Source organism: Rhea pennata, chromosome 1, assembly GCF_028389875.1.
Source record: "Rhea pennata isolate bPtePen1 chromosome 1, bPtePen1.pri, whole genome shotgun sequence".
NCBI classification, from domain to species: Eukaryota; Metazoa; Chordata; class Aves; order Rheiformes; family Rheidae; genus Rhea; species Rhea pennata.
This window is the reverse complement of record NC_084663.1, coordinates 43,724,651-43,746,988: the sequence shown is the minus strand read 5'-3', so window position 1 is coordinate 43,746,988 and position 22,338 is coordinate 43,724,651. Positions and strand designations below refer to the sequence as shown.

The following is a 22,338-nucleotide window of genomic DNA, read 5'->3' as shown; positions in this document are numbered from 1 at the left end:
TGGTATTCCTGGGATACTTCCAATTCTTTCCTCCGAGTAACTTGAGAGGTGCTTTTAACTTGCATATCAACACTTGAAAGCTTTAACTCCAAAAATAAATATGGCATCGATGTGGCTACTGTTTCCTTCTCACTGGTTTACATTTTGAATGAAAAAATAGGAAATTTCTTTAAAAAGATGAAATTTCTTGATGAAAGTAATAACTACTTAATAAAGATGAAAAGACAATTATTTGGTTTTTTGGAGACGTGAGAACTCAGAATAACTGAAATGAAATATATGCCTGTGTTTGAAGTCATACTGTTAGTTTTAAATAACATTTACTCTGGAGTGTAATTTGGAAAGTGATTAAAAAAAAAAGAGAGAGAGAGAGAGAGACCTTCTTGCATTTAAGCTTGCGCTGGTGCTGGCATGGCTCGGCTGTGGCTTGCAGCCACAGAGCCTTAGCCTTCTCCCATTCGCCAGATTTGTCTCTTCTCTGCCAGTGATGATACACGCCTCCTCTCCTGTGCTCTTAACAGCTTTCCTAATTAACGCTCTGATCGTGTAGGCGCCAGGGTAATTTGCTGCACTATGTGAACCATATCATTGCTTTACGAAACTATTTTCACTGTAAAGGAAGAATGAGAAACTCATGAACCTTTTCACCACCAGGTCATCTGTCATTGAAAGATGTGATGAACAGGACAAACATTGTTTTTGTTATCCAGTTTAAATAACATCTTTAAAATAATTGGAATTTGAATAATTTGTTTTAGACTGAGAGAAGCTCTGAGTTACTAGCTCTGAGCTATTGCATTAATTTCTATTGCAGTAATAATCTATTTGCGACGATCAGTTAAGAGATAGGGAAAGCAGAGGGGAGGCCTAGACAGAGAGGCTGAAGGGAAGGGTGCTGTATCTTTTTCCCTATTTCTCCCATCCCTTTAAATTTTGTGAACTTAGGGCAGGTTCATGGATGCATCTTTTGATGAAAAGATTCTTCCTTTGACCCAGCAAAAGCAAAATCCTGTGAGCACGTGCAGAGAGCAACTCAGATCCTGCTCCTGTCCTATTAATCCCACGAGTTCTGTTGATCTGATTTTGATCTGTAAGTGGCTGCTTTTCTTTGTGTTCTACTTTAAAGGCTCATCAGGTTTTTCATATGTCTAAATAATGACTTTCTCATGGGTTACTGCAGCCTTGTATGTTCTTTGGTTCATTCTCTGCTCTTTCTTACACCTTACTCCTTTTATCTTTTCTAGAACGCATTGACCTGATTGAACAAAATACAGCTGCTTCAGGGAGATGTGCATTTTCCTTAAAAAAGTAGCTTTCATTTTGCCCTGTAGGTATTAGGTAGAAACAGATAAAACCAGGTTTTTTTCAGACATCGCTTTTTTCTTGTCTATGTTGGACAAGGGAAGTTCGAAAGTGTATGAACATGGATTTGGGGTATTTTTAAAGATGTTTTTCATAGAATAGAATCATAGAATCAGTAAGGTTGGAAGGGACCTCTGGAGATCATCTAGTCCAATCTCCCCGCTCAGCAGGGTCACCTAGAGCATGTTAGATGGGGTTGCATTCAGGCAGGCCTTGAAGGTCTCCAGAGAAGGAGACTCCACAACCTCTCTGGGCAATCTGTTCCAGTGCTCCGTCACTCTCACAGGGAAGAAATTCCCCCTCACGGTCAAGCGGAACTTCTGTGGTTCAATTTCTGCCCATTGCCTCTTATCCTGTCACACGGGACAACTGAAAAGAGTTTGTCCCCATCCCCTTGACACCCTCCCTTCAGGTACTTGTACACATTGATAAGATCCCCCCTCAGTCTTCTCTTCCCCAGGCTGAAGAGGCCCAGCTCTCGCAGCCGTTCCTCATAGGGCAGATGCTCCAGCCCTCTGATCATCCTCGTAGCCCTACACTGGCCTCTCTCCGGTAGCTCCATGTCTGTCTTGTGGGGGGGAGCCCAGAACTGGACACAGTACTCGAGATGAGGCCTCAGCAGGGCTGAGCAGAGGGGCAGGATCACCTCCCTCGACCTGCTGGCAACACTCTTTCTAATGCACCCCAGGAGACCACTGGCCTTCTTGGCTATGAGAGCACATTGCTGGCTCATGGTCAACCTGTCATCCACCAGCACTCCCAGGTCCTTCCCTGCAGGGCTGCTCTCCAGATGGTCAGCCCCCAGCTTGTACTGGTGCATGGAATTATTCCTCCCTAGGTGCAGGACTCTGCACTTGCCCTTGTTGAACCTCAGGAGGTTCCTCTCTGCCCAACTCTCCAGCCTGGCCAGGTCTCTCTGAATGGCAGCACAGCCCTCCAGTGTATCAGCCACTCCTCCCAGCTTGGTACCATCCGCAAACTTGCTGAGGAGGCACTCTGTCCCCTCATCCAAGTCATTGATGAAAAAGTTGAACAGGATGGGACCCAGTACTGAGTCCTGGGGGATGCCACTAGCCACAGGCCTCCAAGTAGACTCCACGCCACTGATGACAACCCTCTGAGCTCTGCCTTTCAGCCAGTTTTCAATCCACCTCACTGTCCACTCGTCTAACCCACACTTGCTGAGCTTCTCTAGGAGGGTGTTCTGGGAGACAGTGTCGAAAGCCTTGCTGAAGTCAAGATAGACAACATCCACTGCTCTCCCCTCATCTACCCAGCCAGTCATTCCCTCATAGAAGACTGTCTGTCAGATTGGTTAAGCATGATTTCCCCTTAAATTCTTTCCCCTTTTTTTCAGTGATAACTTTGATTTTGAGTCCAAAGTCCTAACTTTGTAAGATTATACTATTTTTCACATTGTTTCTCTTAATTTTCCATATTTTAATGTACATGTCTATTTCCCTTGTTCTTGCTTGCTCACTGCATAGCTGTTATCCAGTATGTTGCCTAAAATGCTGTGAAACTGTTAAAGCAGCAGAACTAATATTGCTGAGAAATTAAAATCAATTTAAAGTTACTTTGAATTAATATTTAGTTCCTGTAGAAGTTCTTTAAACTCAAGAGAGGAAAGAGCCAAAGCTGCCCTCTTTTAAGAGGAACAGAATAAAAATGGCACCGCATACCATCAAAGCTAGCGGTAGCAACTGATGTTGCACGTCCCTGAAGATACAATTACACTTCTGGGAATTCATTACCATTTTGTGATCTGTCACCCCTTACCTCTTGATCTAATTCCAAAGGCTTAATAACAGTTGCTATTTAAACCATACATCTGAAAAAAAAGTAAGAAAAAAGAAAATATGAGAGTACCTGATATACAGAGGTACTGAATAAAGATGAGGAAAACCTGATCCTAGATCTGGAATCTGTCATTGTTAACTGGCAGTAGTCAAATAAAGCATTTGTGTAAATAGTAAGCTAATTTTTCAGTTGACTCCTGCATGTTTGATAAATAAGGAGGTTAAGAAAATACTTCTGGTTTCATATATCTGTTACCAAATTCAAATTCTTCAGGTCTGAGTATTTCCCTGCAAGGTGTGAATTGTAAGCTCTACAAGGCAGGAGGTATGTTTATAACTTTGTATTTGTGCTATAGTGGGTCTCCAATTGTGAGATCTGATTCCTGTAAATAAACAAACTTGAATTTGTTAGAGAAGTAGAAATGTTATGGACAGAAAATGTGAGACTAATCTGTATTGCTGCTTTAATTATTGTTCATTAGCTACTCAGAAGCAGACTATATATTAAGCTGTAGGATCTCAATAACTTTATAGGCTTATGGTTTAGGGCAATTAAATAGTTTAATCTTTTCATGACTTATTGTTGGAATCCATCCATTAAACTTAATCTGAAATTCAGAAATAAATTCCACTCAGTCTTGATAGTAGTACTTTAAATAACAAAACACTTAAGACATATAGGGTTTGAATAATATATAGAGTACAGGCTTTCTTTTCTCGTCCTCCTCCTGCACACCACCAAAAGGTAGCCTTACAGATTATAGAAAGAAAGAAAGAAAGAGCATAAAAGGGGCCTGATAACAAGAATGAAGGGAAACACTGGTTTAGCTGGGTAACATAAGTTTAACGCTCTTGCTGTTAGAAATACTTAATTCTGTCCCAACCTGAATGTTTACAATTCTGATTTCTAGGCTATAGAAACAATAAGATGCTGCTTTTCCTCCAGTGTTGCATCCAGAGGGTTCTGCTGGGTGAATGGGAATATGCCTTTATGAACCTTTTATTCCTATTGTTGTCTCTTGACAGCTGAAAGCCTGTGGGAATACGAAGATGACGAGAAATAGTCATCTTCCATCCTCTGTCTTTTGGACACTGATAACCTCCTTTTGTTGCTTATAATTTTCCCATGTTTTTCTCAACAGCTTTACATTTTGTCAAATAATTATAAATAATTAGGAGCAGAGGTCATTTTAGTTTTATTAACTTTACAAGGCTGACTTGGAGACCATGATCCATGATTCTTGCAATGTATGGAACAATAATGTGTCACTGAATATGGAAGTTCTAGGAAGACTGTCTTAATACGATAATGAGAAGCTTACAGGAATCAATGTTGGCCTATATATGGCTGTGTTCGCTTTTGTTCATCATCTGCTTGTTTTCTTCTCTCAGTTCTTGCTAACACATGTATTTATTTTAATGTCAGAAATCTTTGTGACAAACTGAAGAGCAGAGAGAGCGCTATTTGTGTAATGGCTGTTATGCTAAAAAACCATGGGTTTCATGGGTCGTAGATAATGATGAGGGTTTTTTTTATTGCAGCAAACAGAGTTCGTTTTATTATTTGGGTACATGCATGCATCAATTGCATGTACATCCATGCTTGCTGAATGTTTTTATCAGTAGCTCTTTTATTGCATCATCTTTACTGTGTTGTAGTTCACCTTCTCTTTTGGTCTACCAAATAGTTTTTCTTTTTCTGTTTGCAGGTATTTAATTAGTCAAGGAGCACACGTAGGAGCTGTAAATAGTGAAGGAGACACTCCATTAGATATTGCTGAAGAAGAGGCAATGGAAGAGCTGCTTCAGAATGAAGTAAATAGACAAGGTAATTTTGAATATGAAAGGCTGATTTTCTTTTTTTTTTGAATGTTAAATACATTTTGAGAACTTATGTTAAATTAGTGATTTTAAAGTTAGTCTATTTTTTAAAAGACCATTGTCAAAATTGTGTATAGTGCTAATGTTGTCTTCTAGGTATTCAGCTTCTTGAGGAGGAAGAGCTTGGAAGTACTGAACCCACGTGTTGATTGTATTCCTGTGTTCATTGAACTTTCTATAATTTAGGTGCTGTTCAGATACAGTGCATCTGTGATGTGGAAGTTTAAAACTTCTGTATTGAAGTAAAGTGTCGCAGCATTCCATTATAGACAGAAATAGGGACTTACAGGGTGACTCAGATATCAGTTTTAGGTGAATCCAGATCCTAAGGTACCTATTCCTTTCCATTGACTACAAGAGAGCCTAGAATGACTAAAACGAGTAAGCGGCTACACTGCATCGCCTAAATCTCACTGTTTGTCTGTTTTTGACTTTCTGAGTGTCCTTCTGCAGTGCCAAATGTCTGAAACTACTTGAGATAGTCTTAAGTTGCGTTTGGTTTAGTCCTGAGAACTAGTCAGAAATCTTCAAGTTCTTCCTAGTAATTTGTATACTCTTTTAAGAGAGCACCGTATAGGTGAGCATTCATATAATAGCTAATGGATAAGTATTAAGTTTTGATAAAATCTCTTAGCAACATATATCCTGAATACACACTCTTTACTCATAGAAAGTTGCTGGGACAATGCTGGTAGTGATGTCTTTATGAAGGAGTTTGGCCTTTGAAAAAGCTTGACTCATTTTCCCTGCTTTTTTTTTTCCCCTAACACTGCTATTTTCCATGTTCCACTGCTCAAGAGAGTTTTCCAGTAAAAGGTCTTTGAAAGTTTCTTATCTTTTCCATTCCAGAGGGGAGAGAATACTCAGTAGTTGTTGACTCGTCATTTTGAGTCAGATATGCATGTTGTTATCCCCAAACTCCCAATAGAAGAGGAGGAATGATGTAGTCTGAGTTATAATGGAGGCGATGGTACTTGTAGTGAAGATAGAAAATAACGTTTTAGGGGTCAGGGGTCTAGCGGACTGCACCTCCATTACTTTTTACATTTGACCTTTTGCCTCCCTGTCTGAAAGGCTTCTTCAGAACTCCTTGCAAATGTTACATATATTTTTTGTAATGTTGAATTTGTATATCTCTAAGACAAATTTGTGTAATTTAACAGTAAGCTGTTAATTACTTCAGCTTTGCCTTTAATAAATTTGTATGTTTAAACCTGCTTAATGCCCAAACCAAGGAAAGTGGATGACATGACATGCAGAGAAATAAAAGCTAGGTACTAATGTGTAGAAGGAGATTGTAAATTTGACAAAGACTTTGACTCGAATATTTGATACTATTAAATGAATTCTGATGAACAGTTATTAAGGTTAACACACAAGTAACCCCAGGCTAGATGGCTAAGAATATTTCTTTTTGTCTATGCTAACATTATTATTTTATCACTATCATTTTTTTTACCAGTATTAACAGCCTTTGAAAAGTTGTTTTGGGGATGTACCTCAGCCTAAAATCTTTCAAATTGTTTTTGATGCATTTGACTGTGACGTGCTGTGCTTACTGACGCTAGTTCTTTGTAAAATGCCATCACTTGAGAAAAGAACTCTCTTGCAAAACCTCTTCTTTATATGTTATTAAAAATATAGGATTTGTTATATGGTTTGTTACATACATATATGTAATGATTACTTACTTTGTAAATGTTAATTATTTTGAACAGTCCAATTGTAAAATTAGCATTGACAATCTAAATGTCAGTGTTCATTGAAAATTTCAGTGTAGTTTATGTATTTTGTATTGAAAGCTTGCAATGAACTTTCTATGGCACTGTCTGATAAATCCGAGAAGAGTGTTAAATGTTCCCACAATGCAGCTGTTAGCTTTAAAAGGGATCATTCCGCTTATTTTAAAATACTAAGCTTATGTTGCTATGGAAAATCTTGTTTCAAAGTATTCCTGTTACATATTTATATCAGTTGGCTTACTGACTGGCTGAAGGGTTTATAAATGATAGGTCTTTCAAAGGTAATGTGAAAAATACACTACTTGAATAAAGCACCATGTAAGGTGAGAAAAAAATTGCTAGGACTCTGCTTGAAGGTGCCTTGATCTCTGTCTGTGGAGAACAGGGACCTGTATGCTGCTGTGAATAGCGTGACCACACTGTGCACTTTCCTTCTTTTTGTTAACAGTGCACTAAAGCCCAATGTATATATCTATACTTGGAAGTGGCTTAGTAACTTATGCACAGGCCTGTTACAGGATTTGGAAAGGTCTGTATTCATTGCAGTTAAACATACCTAGAGCTGGTTTTGCAGGGTTTCAGGCTAGGTATTTCATGCATGCTTTGTTTTATGTGAATTAATCTTTCACTGTTAACAAATAGTGGGATCTTTTTCATTTTAGGCTTTAGTTATTTATCTTTTTTTAAGTAGCTTGTTTTACTGCTAGACCACCTAGGAATTCCAGTTTTTCATGAAAGTATTGAAGAAGGCCTGCAGCATCCCTCTTCTGAATTTGTGCCTGAAAGTGTGGGAAGTGTGGAAAGTTTACTTGCAGATACGAGATTATAAGAAAAATTTAACAATTGTGGATGAGAATGGAGTAGAAAGGGTGGTATGAACCTGACTGAACTCCCATTCTTGGAGTAGCACGCATTGGTAGCCCACAGGCGATATACCACTAGAGCAGTTCCATCTAGGGCGCCTGTGTGTCAAGAGAGATCTCCTTTGGCCTGTCTCGCCTTCCTTAGTGATGTTGCTGGAATGCATGCGCCTCAGGCGTATCGGGCAGGGTGGGAATCACCAGAGCAGCAGAATCTTCGTAAGAAATTTAACGTTAAAATTGTATTTAAAAAATCTTACCTTGATGATGTGCAATTGCTAGTTCCAGGGCTTGGGGGAGGTGGAGTTGGGGAGGAAAAAAACCCTAGACTCTCCTGGGACACTTACTGAGAAGAATATGGATGTTGGTAAAAATGAAGCAATTTTAATAAAAGCAGTAGTAGAATTGAGGCAATATTTGCATCATTTAACTTGCCTTGATGGAAAGGAAAAGATGGGATTTTAAATCTAGATTTTTTTTTTTTTAATGGAAGGCCAGTTTATGAATTTATTGATCTCAGATGCTTAGTTAACTATTACAACTTGCGAACATACACCCTTTATGTTCGCCTAATGCGCTTATGGTCTACCATCCAGTTTCTGCAGTTATACTTCTATTTATAGGATGCTCCTGAGGAGTTTTTTGGATGAGAAGTGGTAGTACAGATCTTGCTGGATTACAGTACTCATCATAGGTGACTCAGCATGAAGTCTTTGACAAGTGCTTTTGATGGCATCCCCAACTTCCATATAAAGTTGATACTGTAATACAGAATGATTATATCCTTATAACCACTGGAAAAGTGTCCAGTTGCGTATGTGTTGTGGCTAGATAATAGCTTTGAAATAGGGACTTAATTGTTTATCTGAATGTGGAATTAATGCTGATGCATTGTAGCAGTTTCATCTTTGGCTGTACCTGCACCTAAATCCGGTTACCCTTCCCATTTTAGCACTGCTTCTCTCGCATAGTAAAGCATTACCACAGTTCTAGTAACCCACATGAGCTGTTGGGGCTCCACGCAGTTTCATTAGTGCTGACAGGCAAAGATCAGCTAATTTATTTTGGAAAAAAGCTGCTTCGGATGCCGGAAGACTCCTATCCTTGTAGAGGTAAAAGGTGCAGTGTGAAAGTTAAAGAGACATTTTCTGTAATGTCCTTGCCTTTCATCTTTTGTGTATACCTATATTTAATCCTGCATTTGTTACAGTTTCATTTTTAGCATTGCTTAGCTAATGTTATGGTTTCCTACACGTTGGCACCAGCAATCGGAGTTGTTTTGGTGACAAAGATTCTTTGGAAAGATCAGTTTGGTTCATTATGCTTTCAGATAGTTTGAATGCTATGGTGTTAAAAAAGTGAAATTAATAGTAAAGTATTTTGAGTATGCAAAACTTTTGAGTATGAAAATCCTTTTGCTCTTTAATCTCTGCTCTGTCATCCTAGTCTTTTCCCTTTCCCCTCTTTCTCCCATGTTCTTTCCTTCCATTTGATGTTCCTTTTTAAATGCTCCCCTTTGGACTTCTTGTTTCTTTCTTGATGGATACTTCTTCACCGTAAATTACGGTTAATTATACCAGGCCGAGGATTTTGATTCATATGAAACTAGTTTTGGCAGCAAAATTGACTTTATTGATTTATTGTATTGGGAAACAATAGTAAAAGAAACAACTTGTTGTAGCAGAATCGTTAAAACTGATGAGATTTGATGTTTGTTTCTGTTAGAAATCTGAGGAAAGTCACCACGTTAGCTTATCCTTTTTGCTGCTTGTGCAAACCTTCAGCTTTATGTAAGAAGTTTAGAGTCTTCCAGTTGTGCAATTATTCATCCTCTACAGATCATCAGTTTATGTCCATTTTGCATTTGCACAAGTATTGAAATATATTTCAAGGACATATCAAACTGCAATGTCTGGAGACACTAAATTCGCAGAAATAAATTATGGGATAGCACTTGATTCAGCTGTATGTGATGTTACAGGCTTAATACGAAGTAGGATCTGAAGTGCTCATTCTATCTTAGCAGTCAGACTGCAAAATCAAAACTTCCAGCTGTCTAGAGAGGAGATGGTCAGTGATCCAAATTCAGTCATCTTGTTATACAAGTTCTGCTGTAAGCAGCATTGGACATGAAAGAATAGAGCTTTTGTGTTGTTATTATCCCTAAAACTTTGTTTCTTTAGTTATTCTGATCTTCTTATGTGACACCTCTAAATAGTGACCCTTGGTTCAGACTTGTTTCCACGTGTTCTCTAGTTATGCACTCCACATATCACCAAACAAGATCACCCGGTATATTCTGCTGAACGCAGAGCATGACTATGTTAATTTAACAAAGTATTAATAATTCTGAGCTAGGGGACTGGCTATCCTATAGGTGAAACCATAGCACTCTGGTAGTAGGGAAAGCATTTTTCTACCCTACACTTCAAAAGGTGATAAGAATTGGATTTTGATAAATTTTATTGGAACAGTCTTTATTTTAATATTTTGATAGTGTTTTGAGCATATAAATAAGCTATATATATAGAAATAAATAAGCTTAAATTAATTGAATTATTTCTGGAGTATCAGGATGTTGGTTTAATTACTATTTAAAGCTTAAAACCTAGTTTAGTTTTATACTTCATGAAAGGGTGAACTATCTACACAGCATAGTAGGGTATAAAGATTTCATGACACACATGATCGCTTCACAAGTAACAGAATTAGCTGAGTTATGGAAATTATTCCAGTATGATACTGAACTACTATCCTCTTTGCATGATGTGTTTTGGCTATTTTGTGTGCTATATAACAAGCTTTTTTTTTTAACTACCTGTTTAGTTGTTTTTCCGTACAGTTGATATCTTTGTCATGGTCCAATGCCATGTATATAGATTCCATAGAAAGCCACAGAATTCTTTAACCCTTCTTTCGTTAATTTAATTTTCCTTAATGTGATTTCATCCAATTTCTTATTATGATGCTTTATATTACTTCTCTGCAGTGTTTCAACATAGCAGAGTTAGGGAAGTTATCTTTTCCTGTGGAAGCTGTGAAGTTTTCATTTGCACTGTTGAGCATTAGCAGACTTGCAAGTTATGGCACTTAACTTGGGAAGCTGCCGCTGGCCGGGATTAAGTGTTGCCTCTCCTCGCATCTTGAGTAGGGTTAGATGTTGTGGTTGGAAGCAATTTTTGATGATAAAGGCTGTTTATCATCAGATGCCCTTTAAAATTACTTTTAACCACCTAAGTAGTTATTTTGAATTTTAGAAAGTGTTCTCAGGAGGGGAGTTAGTGGGGAGAGGTGAAGTGAGGTGAGTTAAGGTGTGCATGACACTGTGTGGTGGCTATTCAGCATGTATTAGATCACTTCTCATTTTTCAAGGATAAGCAAATGTTCCTTGTTCTTAATTATAGGTAAATGTAATGAGAATCTCTCGCATGTATTGCTTAGCTCAGTTGTGTTTATATAGCTAAAATGCGAACTATTACATTTGTATATAAACAATTCACCTCATAAAGTAAAAAGTGGGTTGATTTTCCAGGCAGTATCAGTAAAACATGCCTTTATATGGCTGAAGAGTGCTGAAACAATGATTCAGCATATAAATCTATGTTGAATTTCATTAAATGTTCATTGAACAGCATCTCATTTTTGAATCTGCTTAGAAGTGTTGAATAACACTTGTTGGTTAAAGACAATGAAAGCATTTAGCAATAAATCATTAATAGATTTAAGAAGTGATGGCCTGCTAGAGTTAATTTTCGTGGTATTGTGAGTGAGTACTCGGATGAGCTCGAGCTCGGAGGCAGCACATTGCCATCTGCGGGCCGTAGGGCGAAGGTGTCTGTCGCGGCTGAGGAGCGGCGTCTTTGCTCCGCTATCCTCGGAGTTCCGCAGACGAAAGCGAGGAGGAAAGTTCATATCAGGTATGGTGAAGGCTGTTTATATTCTCATTTCTATATTTAATAATGGGAAATTTTATTTGGCTTAGCTCTAAGGGTCTCTTTTCTTCCTATGACAAAGTTCGTTTCCCATTTCGGTGCCAGTTATTACTGTGAGGGGTTTGAATTACACTGGCGTATCTCTTTCTGAATCATACCCTTCCGTTATGGTCACCCGCTGCGACGTGATGAGAATTTACTGGCTTTTCATGCTGCATAAACACTGTTATGCTGATGGAGCTGTTCGTCTTCTGCAGTCATCGCGTCTTGTTGGGGCATCAGAAAATTGTTCGTTAGTAATACTGACAGAAGTCTATGTTTGATATTAGTTTTTTTTTTTTCCACAAAAGATTTTTTTTTTTGACATAATTCTTTTTGGTGTAGTGAAAAGTGCGCTTAGACATTAGCTGTTAGAAGTTCAAGATGAGGCTTTGGGAGGAAATTTCCTTGTTAAGTTCTTTCTTTATAGAAAAGCACATTGCAGCTAAGGCGCACACATGAGCAGTTTTGCATTGATACCAATTTCCGTAGCATCACTCAGGTGCAGAAAGTCCCTCGTGCTAATAATTATTCTCAGTTAGAACTGAGTACTGGCATGCCAAGAGGGGACGAGCATAAATGTGACTAACAGATGAAGTGTAAACTCTGTGTTTGCATAATGTTGGTTTTGCAGGCAACACGAAAATGCCCATGATTTTACTCAACAGGGTAATTTTCCTAAGAGAAGGATTTCCTCACTGGGATGGTATGGTGGTAGTTGCTATTGGCAGTTACTCTGTAACATGTGAACTTGCAGCGCAGGGGTGATCTGCTCTGCGGTCTCATTGTGGAAGAAAATCAAATACAAAGGCCCAAAGACTTTACATTTATAATAGTTCGTATGTATAATATTAGGTGTCTTTTGGAGGAATGAGAATATATGATTATGAATGCATTATTGATTCAGTGTTTCTGGTTTTCATTCTTTATATCTGAGTTATAAAGTTTACTCAATATGTAAAACTTGATCTCTGTTCACATTTATGGTCATGGGCTGTCTTGAAAGAGATGGTTATAGAAACTTCCCTCTATTTATTTTTCATCTCCTTTCAGAAAAGTACATTTTAGCTTCTCCTAAGGGCTCTGTCTTGTGGCTGCCTGCATCTTGCAGGCTTAACCTCTAGATCAATAGGTTTTCATCAGTTTCTGATAAAAACTTGATGAGTTTTTACTAAATAAAATGCAAAGAGTAAAATGATTGTTTTAGTGGCTTAAGTGGATGAGTCTAGGAATTCAATAAACTACTTAAAACAATGTATTATCTGTATCAGTTTTATCATAGTTACTAAAGCTATGTCTTTTTTAGGAAGTATTTTATAAATGTGACCTTAACATAAAGTTTTACCAGAATTAAGTTTTTTTTTTTTTTTCAGTTGATCTTTCTTTGTGTTTCTTGCAGTTAAATCCTTTTTAACCTACTTGTAGCGGTGGAAATATCTGATACATTGTACCTTGACTGCAGAATAAAAAAAAAAGGTGTGAACTCTGTTGCAGGCTTTTTTTTTTTTTTTTTTTTTTAGTGAAGCTTATTGCTAATTGAAATGCACATAAAAGCCTCAATTATGTTTCAAAGTTGCATGTTAAAGTGTTTACCATTATTTCTTTAAAAAAAATGCATTTTTAAGTATTTTGAAAAAATTTTATTTATGATGTGAAGATCTCTGGTTAGTTTTCTTTGGAAGAAAATTTATGCCTTGTCACTATTACTATGTGCATACCAAAAGGGAAGGAATTGGCATTATAACTTCATTATAATAGCACAGGCATTTTCATTGTTGGAAGGGGAGTATATCATGTTGTCACATGCTACCAAAACCCGAACAAATCACAAAACAACTTTCCAAAAGCATGTAGTCATTATATTTGTGCTCTTTGTTGCAGTGAAGTTCTGATTTGGGCTTGTCATTTTCAAATTGTTTTTTTCCTGTGTAATGTGGGAATGACATTGTTAGTTATGACAACAGTTATGCTAGAATTGCCTGATTTGATCATAGGAATTCTCAATGAGAAATATTTTATTGTATTTCTGCCCCTCAAAATCAATGAAATACTAATTCATACTTAACATAATAGAAATCTCAGTCCGCCATCCATTGCCTTAAGGGTATTTCAGCAATGCCAGTACACTTGCTTTCAATTTGATGGTTTGTTGACACAGTGCTTTATGTCTGACTTTATATTTTTAAGTGGATTGATAAAACTTCTTGAATCTGTTTTATTGTAATCTGTGTTATCATGTGTTATATAGTAGAAATAATGCATTGCATTATATATTATTTATGTATTATCTATGTTTTTGCCTTTCCTATTATTAATAGATTTTTTAACGAAGGCCATTTTATCCTTCAGTGCAGTTTCTGCTGCATGTGTAAATGGGCAACAGCCACGTTGGGTTTTGTTTGGCTTCCACATTCTGGGGCTTCATTCCCCCTGTGAAGGAGGAATGGCTTGCTTGCTTCCAAGGTGTTAGAGTCCAAAGTTGCTTTCATGATCCAGACTTTGAAATTGCATGAAGATTACTTGTGTAGAGTAGAGTTGGAAAGAAATACTCTAGTTTGCCATAGGTTTGTGTCTGCTTTATTTTGCTGGGCTTTGATTTAGTTGGACAGGCAGGAGAGTTACGTGCTGCAACGTGTTTGTTGGAGGAAAACAGTTTGGGGACAGATGAAGACTCAGCAGGGGATACCGAAAGAAGGTGGAATTAGTTCCCAGTCAAAGAGCAGAAGAGCTTTGCATTTCTGTCTTCAGTGTCTTAAAAATTCTCTTACCTGCTGTTTTTTAGGTTATAAAGGCTGCTACTGAAATTTGTCATTTTATGGGTGGCTAGTAAATCAAATCTGCTTCTAAATTTCATCTGTTTCTGTTATAAAAGTCCAAATTCTTATATTTTGCTTGGAGCAAAATTAGAGATCAGTAAAACAGTAAATATTTCCCAGGACCATGCCTACCAGTGTGTAAGATTAGCTGGATCATGCACAGCGTATGTCACTGACAGCTGGCTTGCTGAGCAGCAGTCTCTTAGTACACTTAGTTCGTCTCTTAGTATTCTTAGTTACTACGTCTCTTTCTACTAAATGCCTAGTATTTTGAAGAATAACCATGCATCAGAGAATATTATAGCTATTTTATTTTCAATATTCTGTATAGCCAGATATAAATGAGACTAATGTTTTCACACTTTATTAAAGTTAAGCTGTAAATTTTCTTTCTTTCTTTAATGGGTCACTTTAGTGATTAATACTGTTACGGTGGAAATTCTTAAAATTGGAGGGCCAGTTCAGTAGCTTTCTGCTTTCCCCTCCCCCGGCTTTCCTCCCTCCTCCCCCGGCTTTCCTCCCCCCCCCCCCCCCCCCGCTTTTTTTTCCCCCCTGCTTTTTTTTCTGCTTTTTTTTCTCCCCTCTCCCCTGTTGAAAAACTGTATCATGCATTCAGAGTGTATACTGATGCTATGGTGGATGTTCCCATAACCTCTTGCGGTTCATTTTCGAAACGATTCGTATCTTTCTGTAAACAGTAATCATATTGTTTCACTATTATTTTTATTTTATCACTTAAGCATGGTACACTTTTGTTACAAAATTTAATTTAAATGCTTAAAATAAAGCATTTTGTGTCCTGTCTCCCCCTCCCCATCTGAATTAGGAGTTGATATAGAGGCAGCTCGAAAAGAAGAAGAACGGATAATGCTTAGAGATGCAAGACAGTGGCTCAACAGCGGCCATATAAACGATGTCAGGCATGCAAAATCTGGTGGTACAGCACTTCACGTTGCTGCTGCTAAGGGCTATACAGAAGTCTTAAAGTAAGTACAGCTTAAATGGAAATTCTTCCTCCTTGATTGTCTCATTGATGTAATGTTGCTGAATTGATAGGATTAGGCACTTCTCACTTTTAGGGATTCTATCTTGGAAAATTACAATTTCTAGAACTATCTTTTCCTCAAAACTGCAATTTTTATCAAGCACTCTTAAATCGTGAATGTGTTGAGGTCATTCAAAATATGAATACAGTGTGCCTAGTGAGTTTGAATACTTATTTAAAAGAAGAAAGAATGGCAAAAAACATTTCTTGTTTCTAAAGCTGACCGTATAAGCAAAACTGATACCTTTTTTTGTACCAATTAGCATTTTGGAAGATGAAGCGTATTTTCAAGACACCATGTTTGTTTATATGTAAAGCAGAGTCCCTGATCCAGACTAAAGCTTTTCAGACCTGAAAGAATAGAGAATTTCATTTTGCTTTCTTTGATGAGACAGTTGTAGAAATTCTTGACTCTTGAAATCTTTCCTGGGAAGCTTCAGACTTTTGGTGTCCCCTGATAGACACATAACTGGTCAAGAATACAATACTACCAATACTGTATAATGTAACAGAGATTAATTTTTTTTATGAAAACTGCATTTAGCAGAATTTCATCACATTTAAAAATAATTTTGGACCAGTATGTTGAACAGAAACATAGATGTTCTTATTTTGAAGCCATATAATAGCTTGAAAATATATAGATAAATACATACATACTTCTCCAGAGGACAAAAAGAAAAAAGATTTAGGGCAATAAATATGGCTTGGTCTTTAGCAGGTACTCAGTAGGAAATATGTTCTTTTCCAGATCTTGTTAATCATTTTTACATTATAAAACCAATGATGCATTTTCATTTGGCAGCCCTAATTCCATAATAAGAGTTTGAAGATTGTGAACCCAAAATGCAAAAAGTTGCTGAGGCATTTGAATGACTATTTCAGAATGGTTTAGGTATCTCCAGGACTGCATATTTTCCTCGTACTCATTTAATTGTTGCTAGAAGTTTCTGTTATCTGTGACTTTCTGGAATTGGAGTCCAGAAAAATCTTACATTTTTACCTTGCCAGTTGCATCAGTAATATGTTCATTTAACTTTGTCACTGTGGTTGTTTCAAAAAAGTGAAATTATGCAACTTGAAAAGATTGTATTTTCATTACCAAAATTTATTTTAGAGTAAGGCATACTTAGTATTACATTGCTTTGTAATTGTAAATACATTGTAAATGTATTTTCCTGCTATGGCAGTGTTAGGAGCAGCTATATACTGTAACTTGAATGAAAATGAGAAGTGTTCATGTGTAAGTATTGCTACCATTCAGATCAGTAGAGCCTTGTAATGCTTTGTGTACACATACAAATTGATTGACAGAGCTTTTAAAATCAGTATAACGTATCATTTACTGTATGGGAATTTTTTTGTTTTGAAGCAGAACTGATACCTCAGCCTGATAAAGAGAAGCAATTTTGTTGGAGGAAAAAAATGTTAACTCACTGGAGAATATTACTATAAAAGTAGTAGCTCTTGAAAAATAGAATTCTTAAAGAATACTTCATGGTCATATGATTTTTTTATAATTATGGGATGAATTTTCAAGAAGTGAATACCTGACCTGACAAACAGTTTTGCATAAACAGTATCTCTTGCCACTTTGCCACTGACATCAAAGCCATCCTTCTGGCTGATCTTTTTGGGGATTGTGCTTCACTGTGTTTAGTACCTGAATACAAAGTCAAGTGCTGCATGCAGGCTGAAAAGCAGATCTTCTGCTGGAGGAGCTCTGCTCCCTCTCGGAAGACAACCAGTGAGTGTTAACACTGGCTTGCTATGGCATCAATTAGTGACAGGAGATGTCATTAGTTTCAAGCAACTAATGTTAGAGTAGAAGTAGGTTTTAATAATTTGCTGGGTAAAAACTGGTTTATCTAACAATTCTTGACATTTTACAGCTTTCCTTTCTTTCAGAAGGCTTTTCTGTTACTGCATGCGTAGATAAAATTATCTAGCTATACAGGAAGAATGGTCTTTAAAGAAATGAACAAGGAAGATTTTTCTTGAATATTTCTTAAGAATAAATATGCCTATTGAACAGTGAAAAAGCAAACATTTCTAGAAAGAAATTGAATTAATATATTCACAATAGCCCAGCTATATTATCATATATTACTTGATGAGAAAGGAGGAGAATATTACTGTAGAACAATTTCATGGTAATATGGCAGTTTAACTATTCTTATCAGCAGTGTCAGGATTTAATTCTTTGAATTTCTTTAGACTTTTAATACAGGCTCACTACGATGTAAATATTAAAGATTATGATGGCTGGACACCGCTTCATGCTGCTGCTCATTGGGGTAAAGAAGAAGCATGTCGCATTTTAGTGGAAAACCTTTGTGATATGGAGGCTGTCAACAAAGTGGTAGGATTTTTATGTAATCCTTGTCAAGATTCAAAGTTCTGGTCTCTAAAGTGACTTTAGAAGCCAGGGTAAGAAAAGTGATGATAAAGTGCTGTTTACTGTACATGGAGCTTTCTATAATGCATGTTTTGTCAAAACAGCATGTTTGTGTTCAGAACTAATTTCTCTGATTTTCTAATTTAATTTCTGGGCCCACTTTACACTTAGCTCTACACTGACTGGTCCGTATGATCTAATCTTTGACAGTGAAATTCAAGCTAGACTAGTTTTATTTACATTTCAGAGATGCATATTACTGGTTAGAATTGCTTATACATACATACAACTGCTTATATAGAGAGTTATGTAACAGAAAGAACAAAGATCAACTGAAATTTCTCACTTCTTGCATATATTAACTTTTTTTGGCTTATTCTTCAGGCAGCTATGTTTGAACTACATATTGGCTTTCCATTTGCTCGCTGAGGGCAATGCTGGTGCCTTTGGCCAGTGTTGCGTATTAGCTTTTGCTGTTAACTCTTAAAAATCATCTTACTGGTTTGGGTGCGCTCTAGGAAACATTTCAGGCATCTTTGGACTCACTGGACATAGCTTGAATGGTTCCTAAACTATTTCTTCAACTTTTATGTTAAGGCCTATGCAGTTTGCTGGCTTTGCAAGATTTAGCTCCCCACAGATAGAAATATTTTAATGATTCACATTGGCATCCTGAGGAGCTGAAACCTTTCATTCAACTGTGTAAGTGCTGAAGCTCCCTTTTGTCTCTTCCCACTACACTTTGCGGCTAGATTCTGATTCGATTCCAAATTCTATTGATACAGTGTATGTAAATCTGCTGCACAACTTTTAAAGTGAATTCTTCATGGAACTTTTCATCAATGTTTTTTAAGGTAATTTAGGGACATATGCAGATACCAGCTCTTAATTAGATCATGAATTAGCAAGCGTTTCTTCCTTGCATAAATGAAAAAAACTACCACTGCTTTATAGTTTTAGTCTTTGTTAAAGACCAGACATCTTGCTTAGAAATCTGGGTTGCTTGCAATAAAAATCAATGAAATCTGGAATTATATTTTAAATAGCTTCAATTCTGCTTCTATGTAATACTTGCAGATGTGTTAATATCAGCTATTTGTATCAGATAATCAAAAGCTGGTGCAATTGGTTCAAGCCACTTTCTCAAGTTATCAGATTTTTTTTACTGGGGTTGTGAAAATGTGAAGGAGGTATTACAGAGAAATTTCTCATGAAAATATGTTCAACTCAGTTGGGGTAAGAATAAAGGAGGTACAGAGGGATAGATGAGCTATTTCATCTGGTGTAGAGGCTTATCTGTGCAAGCTAGGAAAGTTCTGCCTGTTGTGTTGTTCAGTAAGCATTTTTGATTTTAGAGATGATGCACAGTGCAAACTCCATTGAGTTTGTTTTCTGTTATAGGTGCTCAGCATCAGAGAGAACTAAGCCGTTACTGTTTAGGTGCTTAGCTTCAGGTATTAGCTGTTACGAATTGGACTTAGATCTAACTTGTCGATCACAACAGTTTTTTTGCAAAGTATTTTTTTTTTTGTAGTGAAGGTAGGTCTAACTCGATAGTTTTTGGAAATAAATTCACTTAATAGATACCTAAAATTAGAAAGCCAAATTAAAAACTGTAGCCATAATGCAGATATAAACTTGAGATGATTTTGTTGTTTAATTTCAAAGTTAGTACTGTGTTATGGTAAATGGAATAGTTCACATTTCAAAGAAAAGGTCAAGCTGTTTTGGATAATGCTTGCTGAAAGGAGTGGTAGGTGGTCACTGGTAGGTGATCAGAAATTTTTTGGCTGTCGAAAGTAGTGGTTTGGAGGTTCACCCTTCATAGCCATTTAAGAAGCCCAGGCCTTCACAATGTAATTAGCAGTATATTTTTCTTCAGTTAACATTTTGCTGAACTGAAACACGCATTGAGACAAATATGAATGCCTTTCCTTTATCTTGGAAAGCTGTTACGGCCACTTCTAAGTGACAATTGTGTCAGCCTTTATTGTTGCTTACTGTACAGAATTGTTTACATGATTGCTCTTGTCGCAATCATCACAACAAATAATTGATAAATGGATTTGAATAATTACTTTTTTTTTAAAAAAAATGTCTTGCTATGTATGGGATAGTCTAAGGTGGGCAGAATAGTATTGATGAGTGTCCGTCTAAACTGCCTAACTAAACTGGAATAGTTATTTGGAACAGACTGATACTGTGAAAATTATATTCTTTCAAATAGCTTTTCTATTTCTTGATTGTTTTTTCCTTAGAAGGAAACAAAAATTTTATTGAAGTCATGCTTTTATTTCATTATATTATTTGTCAGGTATAAATGTTTTCTGTTTCAATTACAAAAAAACAGGTGTGCAATACTGTTTTCAATCACTGACAGACTAGCAGTTTATAATAAAGCTTGACTTAAACTTTTTAATTTCTCTGTATAGTTGTGCTGCTTACCTGCCTCATCATGTGATAAGGCAACATAATCCATTTTCTTTACATTCTGCTGTACAACATGATGTTTTACTTTTCCACTTCCCCAGGGGCAGACAGCATTTGATGTGGCAGATGAAGATATTCTAGGATATTTAGAAGAATTACAAAAGAAGCAGAATCTGGTAGGCCTTTTGCCTGTACATATAGTATATACACTTCATACATACGGTTGTGGTACATAATTATTCGAATTAGTTTGAAGAATAAGGCATGATTTGAGGCTTCAATTCAGATAATACCATTGTCATCTTAATTCTTTCATGCCCTTATTTGGTCAATTACGTGCAACAGAAAACTTTGGAAGAAGAAAGATGCTGTCTTACTACCTCCTGCAGCAAGCATTTTATGATCTGGAGCACCAACAATGAGCAACTTATTTACCCTAAGTAGTTTGAGATTTTAGAGTCTTTAACTTAGATACTTTCTAAGTTTATATGCATTCTGGTATTTGAAAAAGTTGGAGAAGAGGTGTGCCCATTAATATTTTGTTTAACTGCATCATTCTCTGTGTTTTGAAGCTTCATAGTGAAAAACGGGAAAAGAAATCTCCCCTAATTGAATCTACAGCAATGGATAATAATCAGACACAAAAAACATTCAAAAAGTAAGTAAACTATTAAAAATGGTAAGCTCTTAATAAAAAATACAACTTCACAAGCTGTCACAAAGTCCTGCTTAACTGGCTTTAGTAAATTTTTTAGGATTCATTAAGGATTTTTAATTGAAATTTCAGTAAAGAAACCTTGATTATGGAGCAAGAAAAGAATGCATCTAGTATAGAGTCTCTGGAACATGAAAAAGCAGATGAGGAGGAAGAGGGAAAGAAGGATGAATCCAGCTGTTCTAGTGAAGATGATGATGATGATGACTCGGAATCTGAAGCAGAGACAGGTATGTTATTTGAATCATTTACTTTCTTTAACGTTTTGCTTTGTAATTTTACTTTATTAGTATCATATGCAAAGAGCTAAGTATCTTAAATTTAACTTCAACTTTTTCTGCATATTAGTAAATTTCCAGTCATTCTAAAGCAAGTTTATATATGTCTAAAATAAAGTCATAACACAGACGTAAAGACATAACAAAGAAGTATTTATTGGTGGCTGTTAAGGTTAAAGCTGTTAATCTACTTGTTTGATCCGCTGTTTAGCTTGAATGAAATAGTTGGAATACTGTAAGCCTTAAATTGCGTGTTAAAAAGAACATGAGGAGGTTAGATCAGAAGAAAGACAGAAATAAAGTCTTCATAGTAGTGTTTGCTCACAGAATTGATGTAGAGACTGGAACAGCAGAAGAGCAAACGTCACTTGTTCCTGCCATCCTGAAGTAAACACCAATGAATATGGGAATCTTAGCTCAGATATTCATAATCTAATAGTATATATACTTAATTTTCAGTATTAATGTACTGAAATAAACAGTTTCAAATTAAGATGCTATTTTAATATTAGCTCAAGAAATTACTTCAGTACTTCATTTCAAGGGGAATGTTATTTGGAAAGTTAGAGTTGTATACAAAGAGATGCATTACACTGGACTTCTGAAAATAAGCAGAATGCCATTTTTTAAATTTCTTTATGCAGCCTGAACTAAGGGAAACTAAATGTTTTGCACATTTATGTATAGGACTCTGCAATGCTTAAAGGTGTCTAAGTCCAAATTCTGTGTGGGATGAAGTTAGATGGGAAGGAATGAAGAATCACAGAGTGGTTGAGGTTAACTTGTTATCCACCAGCTCTCCCAGGTCCTTCTCTGCAGAGCTACTTTCCACCCCCATCTGGACTCATGCATGGGCATTATTCCTCCCTAGGCACAGGACCCTATACTTGCCCTTGTTGAACTTCATGAGGTTCCTCTCCACCCAACTCAATCTGTCCAGGTCTGAATGGCAGCACAGCCCTCAGGTGTGTCAGCCACTCCTCCCAGCTTGGTATCATCAGCAAACTTGTTGAGGAGGCACTCTGTCCCCTCATCCAGGTC

General features: G+C 36.7%; 1 protein-coding gene across 6 annotated transcripts in view; it reads left to right on the top strand.

Annotated features, from left to right (window-relative positions):
- Positions 1-22,338, top strand: part of PPP1R12A (protein phosphatase 1 regulatory subunit 12A) — a 130,593-nt gene that overhangs the window by 58,574 nt on the left and 49,681 nt on the right. For all 6 annotated transcript variants that reach the window (XM_062584799.1, XM_062584824.1, XM_062584808.1 and 3 more), the window contains 6 exons: positions 4,871-4,989; positions 15,258-15,417; positions 17,694-17,838; positions 20,406-20,480; positions 20,877-20,962; positions 21,092-21,249. In XM_062584799.1, the coding sequence (XP_062440783.1) occupies positions 4,871-4,989; positions 15,258-15,417; positions 17,694-17,838; positions 20,406-20,480; positions 20,877-20,962; positions 21,092-21,249 (743 nt within the window). The remainder of the gene's footprint in view (positions 1-4,870; positions 4,990-15,257; positions 15,418-17,693; positions 17,839-20,405; positions 20,481-20,876; positions 20,963-21,091; positions 21,250-22,338) is intronic.